The following is a 10,000-nucleotide window of genomic DNA, read 5'->3' on the forward strand; positions in this document are numbered from 1 at the left end:
AATGAAAAGTTCTGTGTTTTGGCAGCCGCGTCGGCAAGTCGCTTGCGAGGTGTTTGTCTAAAGTGTTCCGAAGACCTTGTCGAAAAAATTATATCTCCGGTTCTACTTGACACAGATCGTTTATTCAAACAGTAATTTTTTTTTTAACCAAAAAATTATTTCAAGTTTTCAACTGCAAAGCGATTCTTTACAAGCTTAAATAAAAAGTTAGTCGAATGATTAACACGTGGTTTCAAATGTTCACAATCTTTGAGTAAACAGTCGAGTTTCGCGCGAAACGGAAAATCAGACGACAGCGATGAGAGGCAGCTGTATTCGCAGGCTACAAAGTTGGCGAAGAAATTGTTGACATAGGCGGCATTGCTGTGTTGAGATTTAGTTATCGTGACAATCGATTTTTGAAACTTTTAAGTAAACTAGAGGCGAGTCAAATTCATCAAAATTTGCATAGCGTCAGTCATGAGTCGGAACAACACGTAGTCGTGACAGGTAACGCAACATGATTAAAATGCCCTGGTAGAACTTCTTTTACGTGTATGTATAATGAATGGAAAAGTTTCTGAGAAAAAACTTGTTTATCGATGGTGCAAGCCATAAAAGAAACATCCTGTGTGGGTTCGTATTCAGAACGCTGTTCACAAACGGGTTTCTTTGTTGATTCTGCTGAAATACGACGCACCGGTATTAAATTTATTTTGAACACATTCCAAAGCAGTTGCGATGGATGTAGTGTTGGTAAGTGATGAAGAACATCTCGTCTGCTCATGAAAGTTCCGTTTGAAAAGGATAACCCGTTTATATCGATAAGCACATGCTTTCTATCTAACTTGCGTTCACTTGCAACAGCGTATCAGGAGAAGTCTTCATGAGTTCGTGGTCGTGTAGTTTTTAGTGCTATCAAGCTATTCTTTAGAACAATAACCCGCTAACAATAGAAAGACAATAAGCCAGCTCATACATACTAATGAACAGACGCGTATATGCGTTTGTGCTTATATACGCATTTTTATACGCACATATGCGTGTACTTATACGCACATACGCGTATACTTATGCGCACATACGCGTATACTTATACGCACATACGCGTATATTTATCCGCACATACGCGTATACTTATACGCACATACGCGTAAATTTATACGCGTATTATGCGCGTTTTTTGGTTAACGTATATCTGAGCGGTACTGTAGGTTTGAGGGGGCTGGGGTAATGCGTAAATTTCTCTGCTGCACAGGGGAGAATATTTCATTAATCTGCAATGGTGTCGAAATCAAAGGGAGCTGTATTTCCAATATTTTATCACGAGTGAAGTGTTATGTACAACACTGAAACCAAATGGAAAATTATCTGGTAACTTGTGGGTTCAACGAAGTCAGGTAAAAAAGAAAAATTGGAAATGTGACAGTCAAGAATTATTTGAAAAAAAGCTTGTGGACTATTTTGCAGCCTTCTCAAAATATTTTTGGGGAGCAGGTCATAAGGAAAGTGGAGACGGTTTGGTGCTAAAGGCACCCAAGCGAGTGCCCAAAGGATGCAAGCTTCTAGGGGGTCTGTGGGCATCCTCCCCTAGGAAATTTTTTAAATCTAGACATTCACAGATGCAATTTAGTGAAATCTGGGGGATTTAAAGTGACGAAATTTCACATATGGAATTGACACTTGCATGGAGTCTGATAAGGAATACTGGAATGTTAGTTAAATAAACATATTTATGTGCGCGACTTAAAAAAATAGTGTGGACGCGAATTTAAACGTCAAACAAGCTTTTTTCAAGCTTTTATAATATCTTGAGTGACTTAACATTCAAGCTAAAAACGTGTTGTGTCTGACATTTTCTTACTGGAAGGAGATGGTCAAGCTTTCTGAGGAGGCGGCTCATTGAGCTGTCGACGGGCCGGTTTTGAGAAGGCTGATTTTGTGCATCATTATTCAAGGAAAAGGTTCTTCAGGAAAGGGTTTGAACCTGAAATTTACCCTATTTGTTGTGAACATGGTAATTTGACACGATTGAGTTTCTTGTCTTCACGCACCCAATGAAATAGGAAGAGGTTTTTGCCTCTAAGAGCAAGTACCGTAAAGACTCTCAGATAAGCCGCACTCGCAGATAAGCCGCACCCCGAGTTTAGGAACTCAAATTTTGGAAAAAAAGTTTTTCATGAAAAGAACTCGAAAGAAATCGAAAGTCGAGACCATGAAGTGTTCTGTCTTCATCCAAGGCAAACTCGCCAACAATGGATCGAAAAATACTTCCCTGTAAGTCTTACCTGTAATTTTAGCTCTTTAGTAGAATAAACATCAAGACCACCACTTATGACATATGATTGATATTATTCTGGTATTTGTTCACAGGTATTTCTCCATTCAAGGCAGTTTTTCCATAGAATTTTGCGCATAAATTTCAGCAAAAACTTGAGTAGCTGCTATTTCCAAAATGATGGAATTTTATACCTGGTGATAAATAGCCTTGTCTTGGAGAGTAAAATTTTGACTTTGCAGAAACAATGGTCAACCTCAAGAGTTGGGCGATTTTGATCTTTGTTTTAAATTTGTGCATTTATTGTCAAACTTTACAACACTTGAAAGAAAAAGAAACTTGAAAAAACCCGGTATCATTGACACAGATGCCTCACTGTTTGGCGAGTAAATATGCCGTGGTAACTTAATCATGGCGCCCGCTGAATTCTGGCGATGTCACTTTCGATTTTGCAATTTATTTGTGCAGCCAAAAGTAGAATAACAAAATAGAACGTAGCAAAAATCTCCCAAAATGTTTGTCGCTGATGGTAACTTTTTATATTCTATATTCACGGTTCAAAATTAATGTTGTTTTCATGTAGTAAATTTTATTGCTGATTGCAAAAATTAATATTTTATTCTCGATTGACCGTCCTGGAAACTTCCTTCTCCTCTGTCTAAAAACTGTGTATCAATATTTTTTTACTTTTGCATCAATATTTATTTTGCATAAAGCAAGCTAACAAAATCTGTACCTTGCTGAGTTTGCACTTGTTAGCGTTAAAATAGAATTTTCGGTCCAATGCTTCTGTTATACGGAGGGGTATAATTTTAGGTCTCCCATCCAGATACTAACCCCGCCAGACAAGATAAGTGCAGTACTTAAGGATTAAGTGCAGTACTTTGCTAGTAACTACATGTCTTCTCAGGGGGCTATTTACCTAAGACTTCTACCATGGCACTACAATGATAGACAATACCAAAACAATATCATGCACTGTTGAGCTACATATTACGCAGAGACAACTTGAATCTCCTGGAAGACAACACGCAGCTCAGTTGATATTATGGAATAAATAGCTGTGTTCCTTCACTACCACACATAAGCAATGCGTGTCAATTTATTTTTCTAAAGAGGACAGGAATTTCTTCTTTCTGACAAATGATTAATTAATAGGCCGGTAGCCAGGTTTTTAACCTCAGAAAAGGATCTGTTTCGTCATACAAATGTGTGAGGACCTGTGAGCCAAAGGGCCTCTGCTGGTATGACTTCTGGTTTACCCCTTAAAATTGTCTTAATGACCCCCCAACTTGAAAAAAAATTGCCTGGAATGCTGCACGTACCACAGGCAACCCAGTGTACCCTCACGGAGGGTCTAGTTGCCAATGATATACATGTATATCAAAAGTGATGGCACAGCTTGAACAAACACACTCAAAACACATGGCATAATTGAAGAATATTCAGTGTCGTTTTCCCATGCAAAGGACAGGCTCATAAAGCACACTGACCCAATGAAAAAACATTGAGAACCCCAAGGGAATGGTTAAATAATTGTTTGATTGGCTGGTAAGCAAAAGCTGTCAAAATGCCAAACCATCAACATTCGCAAAGGCAGGTTTCTAATTGCCTGAAATCGAAAGCAAACTCCGTAAAAGTCGTGGGGTCATATTCAACAAACCTGTTTCTTGAATGGACCATAACCCTTGAATTCACTAGAACAAGGAGATTGCTCAAGCTGACTGTGGCTTTCTAGTTAATTTGACTTGCATAAACAATCTCAGCTCACTCTGTGATCAAAGTAAGTGAGAGTCATCTTTTATAGCAAAAACAGAGACAAAACTTACCTTGTGTAAACAGCTTTATCTTGTGGCAACTCTTTCTGTTTGACAGTTTTCAGCCTTTACTACCAGTACTTACTGCATTTGCGGCTATATGAACAGAAAACAATTTCATCTCGGTAACTGAGCCAACCCAGTCAACATGGGATCATGTGAAGGGCCTCTGAGTCAGCCGGTAAAGTAGCCTGTGTACATCCACTAATGAAAGGCTACAGATCGACAAATAATTACTTGAAGATCATGTATTCAAGGAAGCGAAAGAGAGCGGCGAGAGAGCTTTGTAGTGATGCATTACAAACCAAACCATGCAACTACAAAGGACTTTAATCCTAGTATTGATCTCGGGCGTCTGTGGATAAGGGCTTTTTTTCAGCCCACCTCATGGACTGTTGATTTTAGTCTGTGGTTGAAACATTCTGATCACGCGATAACATTTTTTTGTGGCTCTGCGGTTTTGAAAATCCCGACCACATGGTGCTAGTCCTTCGTTCTTCCCACGACCACAACTTGAAGATTTCTTTGTTGTCTGAAGGCAAGAGTAGGTTGAAAGGGGCCACAGGTTGCTGCCAGAGCACAGCCCCACTGGTTGTTTTAGAGTTGGATCAGTGGATTAGCAACAGTAGTACAGCTGTATATTGAGTAAGATGGAAAAGAATGACCTTGCCTCATGTTAATGCTTTTGTAACCTGTCATCTGGACTACTGTAACTCTTTACTACATTGAATCCCTCAATGCCAGATAAACCACCTTTGGACAAAGTCAGTCCAAATACCAGCTACATTGTAAGGTCTAGAGATCAGCACTTGCTTGCCGTGCCGCAAAGATTAAGAAAAACTTCAGGTGACAGATCATTCGAGCATGCAGCACCAAAACTTTGGAACACCATCCTGCTTGAAATCAGGGAATCCGTTAACATAGACATTTTCAAGAGGAGACTGAAAACTCATTTTTTTAAACTACATGTAGCTTATTTTATTAATTTTCTATTGTCATTTTCTGTTTCATTTTCTCTCCTCTTTTTTAGAATAGGATTTTTTATTATGTAAAGCATTTTAGAATATTTTATAGTTTTATTGCTATATAAATGTTATTTATTATTATTACTATAATTATATGATATTTTGACTATTTCTGATCTTTATTTCTCTTTAGTAACAAAATATCAAACCAACTGTACACAAGGTTGTTTGAAATGCTGGTGAATAACTACTGTCAAGTTGCTGATAATCAGGAGCCTGACCAAGGTATAAGATTTTCGTACATTTGCAGTACCGCTCAAATGTAAGTTACCAGTCGCGTCACGCGAGAGTCACTGAAGCAGAAACTTTTGGCATAAATTTAGGAGACTCCACTACGCGAAATCATTTAATTTTGCGCAGCGAGTAATGGTAACTAAGCTGCCTGCGACAGACGAGTCGCAGACGATCTCAAATACCCCAGACAAACTTTACCTTCTATCTGTAAATCGATCTTAGACAACAAAACGCGAAAGAAATTTGAATGAAGATCGTGGTATTAAACTGGAAACGGCAATTGCATTGTCAATAAAATTATGACCTTGTGTCGCCAAAGAACATGTAGTAAAATCCTGATCTTGTGCTGGTCTGTTGTTTGATATACAGACACGTAAGCTTACAGTATGCAAAAAGCCATAAAGATGTTGTTGTACCGCCTGTGCGCTTCTTTGACTGTTAACTGTAACTTTTCGATAATTTCTGTCTCCACGTTTCACTTTTTCTGAGGCGCTTTAATCTTTATTACCTCCGCAAGTTTTGTTTTAAATTAAACGATCGTGGACCTGACATTGCAGATCGTATGGAAACCAGGTTAATCTCGGCAAGCATCAGTGACGCCAGCCAAAATTCTCAGCAAGTTGTTGAGTAAATAAATAGCACAAAGTTTCCAATGAAGAATGAAGATTTGGTTGTACGTTTCACAAATTTTGTTGATCAATTGAAGGTTTTACTTTTCTTAATTTGTACAGGGTTTGAATCAAGCGTTGGTTCGTAAAAATTCGAAGATGGTGGCTGTCAAGTTTACATGTAAAATTGTGATAAATACAGTGTATTTGCACACAGGCGCCCCAAGCTGAAAATACGTGGTGTATGCGACAGTTTGTGTATATAGAGAATTGTATGGGAAAATCACCGATCGTAAAAAAATTGTGTAAATAACTATTTCATTTGAAATAAAGTTTTCCTACCTCAAATGTGTGACCAACTTGTCTCTTTTGGTGAGTTTCGAGCCATTCTGACGCCGTTTAGTGAAGTCATCCGGAAGGCCGTTGCTGAAATAATGGGAAGGCCGGTGACTCCATCCATCGCTGACCAGACCTCACTCCACAAATCGTTTTCTCCTCAACAGGAAAAGTCCCGAATAGCAATAAAAACAACAGTTCCATAAAGTCCAATAAATTTCACTCCAAATACGTGTGTTTCGGCGGCCGAAACCCTCATGGCTAACGAAAACTTTGCCTTAAAATTCACCTCTTCGGCTTTCCTCAGAGGCTTGTGACCGGGTAGTCAACAATGGAAACTCGCAAGATGGTTTCAGCCTCAACTCTGATTGGTCCATTTGAATTTGACCGCACGCTGGCAACACGACCGTTGTTGACTGCCCAGTCACAAGTCAACAACGGTCGTGTTGCCAGCGCGCGGTCAAATTCAAATGGACCAATCAGAGTTGAGGCTGAAACCATCTTGCGAGTTTCCATTGTTGACTACCCGGTCACAAGCCTCTGAGGAAAGCCGAAGAGGTGAATTTTAAGGCAAAGTTTTCGTTCGCCACGAGGCTTTCGGCCGCCGAAACACACGTATTTGGAGTGAAATTTATTGGGCTTTATGGAACTGTTGTTTTTATTGCGATTCGGGACTTTTCCTGTTGAGGAGAAAACGATTTGTGGAGTGAGGTCTGGCCAGCGATGGATGGAGTCACCGGCCTTCCCATTATTTCAGCAACGGCCTTCCGGATGACTTCACTAAACGGCGTCTGAATGGCTCGAAACTCGCCAAAAGAGACAAGTTGGTCACACATTGGAGGTAGGAAAATTTTATTTCAAATGAGATAGTTATTTACACAATTTTTTTACGATCGGTGATTTTCCCATACAATTCTCTATATACACAAACTGTCTCATACACCACGTATTTTCAGCTTGGGGCGCCTGTGATTTGCATAACCGCAAAACCATTGGAGCCTGTAATTTGCGTCTATCAACAAACTCGAACAGCAAGCGCTGGAGACACCACAGGCGAAGCGTACACGCATGAAAATAACAAACTTAAGGCTCGTTTACACAGAGAGATTTTATTGCACGACAAGAGCTGTGATCGATCTTGCTGCAGACCAAAAAACTTCGAAAATATGCATGCGTGCTCTCAGATAAGGGACTTCTCGAAGGTCTCTGGGTTTTCCGGATTTAATTTGGTGTTCAATTACATCGCTTTCTACAATTCTCCAAATAAATTTGCTGCGGTTCCCTGCGACTTTAACATTAGCTAACCTTAGCATACACAGTACTGACAATCTTTATTACAAAACATGCTGTATGCAAATTTCAACCGTGAAACAAACATCGAGTTGTGCGTAAAAAACATTGAATTCCTTTTGACTGAAGGGCCTAAAGCGATGGGGTTGTTTTGAATGCTTTAATAATTGTGGACTCAAAATAATTTTGCTGTGTAAAGATTTCGGATAGACAAAGCGTGTTACAGTTGTAGGTTTTCCTGACATTCCATCACGTGTTGGATAGTCTGAATTTTAATATGCTCACTCGAGACAAACGAAAACAAATGTTGATTTAAACGACAACTGTACTACATGTACATCTCTCCCCTTGCCAAACTGCTTACGATTCACATTTTCGTGTTTCCGAGAGCAAACTTAACAGTTAACAGTCTAATTAATTTCGGCACACCAGCGAGCTGTATGTCGACTTTTCAGTCAACAACGACTAGACGCTTTTACATCTGATAAAATTCGTGTTTGTTATGTGTGTGGGGCTTTCACAAGCAAATCCAAAAGGCCAATTAAGAGCGCGCACGATCCTCCAGTTGATGTACTTATAGATTTTTTAAACTTGCGCCCGACGCGATTCCTGTAGCGCGTCGCGAGCGAGGGTGGTAACTTACATTTGAGGGGTACTGTAGAATTATATACCTGCTATAATAGTATACTGTATTTCTTCACCTATAAGCCGAGCAATTTTTTCAGTACTTGAGACAAAAGTTTGGTTAATTTTTTCACAAGAAACAGGGTTCGGTTTATAGCCGAGGTTTTGGGATTCAAAATAAATACAATTGCTGAATAACTTTGCCCTCCCGCTTGTAGACACGTTATCGATGATGCAGAAGTAATATCCCAAGGAAATGGTCAGAAAGTCCTTCAAGACCTGCGGAATTTCGAATGCCATGGACGGAACAGAGGATGACGCGGTCTTTACCGAGGAGAGCACAGAAATAGACGACGACATAGAGGAAAACGAGTTCGAGACCGATAGAGAGCACGAAACGGATGGCGAGTAAACATACAGTGTAGGTTGAAAGCCCTTGCACAAAGACATCAAACGGTTCCTTTAGGACCCACCAATTTTATAAAAGTGCATAACCAATTATCACTGTTGTGTTTTAATTTCTCTGCCCATGCGGAAGATTTCTCCTTGGCGCCTTCTTCTTGCCAGCTGGGGTGAACTCAAATGGCCCGGATATCATCCATGCCAAGTACTTTCGATGCACATTATCTTTAAAGGGCTTGTTGAGGTACTTATCCAAGGGCTGCAGAACCGGGGTTGGGCCTCCAGGGATAACTGCCACATCAATGTTTCGCTGCTTCAGGTCACCTTTCACTGAGTCGGTTAAATGGGCTTGGAATGAGTCCCATGCCAAAAGGGAGCGCTTAGCATGTGGCAAACTCTGTCTGATCCACTCTCTGATGCCCTGCTTATCCAATTCCAGCCTTTCTTATGGAAGGAAACACGAAGAGGATGCGGTACAACCAGGTCTCTTGGTGTCCAGACGCCTTTGAAGATGACTTTCGGGGGCACTTTTGTTTCATCGGCAGCAACGGCAAGAACAACGGTGAAGCTCCGCTTTTCCCCTCTGCATGATTTCACTGGCACTGTTCAGCTCCTGCTGAATTCTAATGTTCGGCTAGATGGAAGCTCGAAATGCATGGGTGTCTCATCCATGTTGTAGATGTGGGATAAAGGGTAGTCAGCACGTCGTCTGGCTGCAATCACGAAGCAGTGAAACCGCATGTAGGGTTTACGGATCAACCAGAGACTCGTTTTAACAACACAACAGTTTTAATCTGACTTACAAAAATGTGTCCTCTCTCGCTCAGCACATGTTCACTTCCAAATAAGAAAATACCAAATATGGACATACACTACATCCCTCTCCAACTTAATAAAGATATCCATAAAGTCTAAACGAACTTATTAGAGCTCTTTTAGTCCAAAGTCTTTGGAGCGATTGAGTCAAAATTAATGTAAACAACTAATACATAACAAACAGTCTTAAGAGTTCAATTACTACTGGCAAACAAAGTCTTTCATCCACTTAGGGGTTTCTCTTTTCCTGACTGGGCGATTCTTTGGCCCTTCTTGAGCCGGACTCAGTGGAGGAGGTACAGACTGTGTTGGAGCCTTTTGCTGAATCCACCAACTGGATCTTGCTCAGAAATAACTCCATCCTTGGGTGTGTCGGTTGTTACTGACATAGCGGGCAACTCAATTTCTCTAGCACCCGTTTCACTTCCTGGGTCTACAAATTTCTTCATGTGACCAGCATTCCTCATTTTGCTCTGGCCAGCGGAATTCTCGATGACAACTGCATTTCCATTTTTCTCCACGACTCGATAAGGTTCAGGTTCGAACGTTGGTGACAACTTACAGTACCGCTCAAAGGTAAGTTGACAGTCT

General features: G+C 40.4%; 1 protein-coding gene across 3 annotated transcripts in view; it reads left to right on the plus strand.

Moving 5' to 3' along the window:
- Positions 1-10,000, plus strand: part of LOC138007083 (fidgetin-like protein 1) — a 187,297-nt gene that overhangs the window by 2,816 nt on the left and 174,481 nt on the right. For all 3 annotated transcript variants that reach the window (XM_068853801.1, XM_068853803.1, XM_068853802.1), the window contains exon 2: positions 5,233-5,324. In XM_068853801.1, the coding sequence (XP_068709902.1) occupies positions 5,233-5,324 (92 nt within the window). The remainder of the gene's footprint in view (positions 1-5,232; positions 5,325-10,000) is intronic.

This window comes from Montipora foliosa, chromosome 6 (assembly GCF_036669935.1).
Source record: "Montipora foliosa isolate CH-2021 chromosome 6, ASM3666993v2, whole genome shotgun sequence".
NCBI lineage: Eukaryota > Metazoa > Cnidaria > Anthozoa > Scleractinia > Acroporidae > Montipora > Montipora foliosa.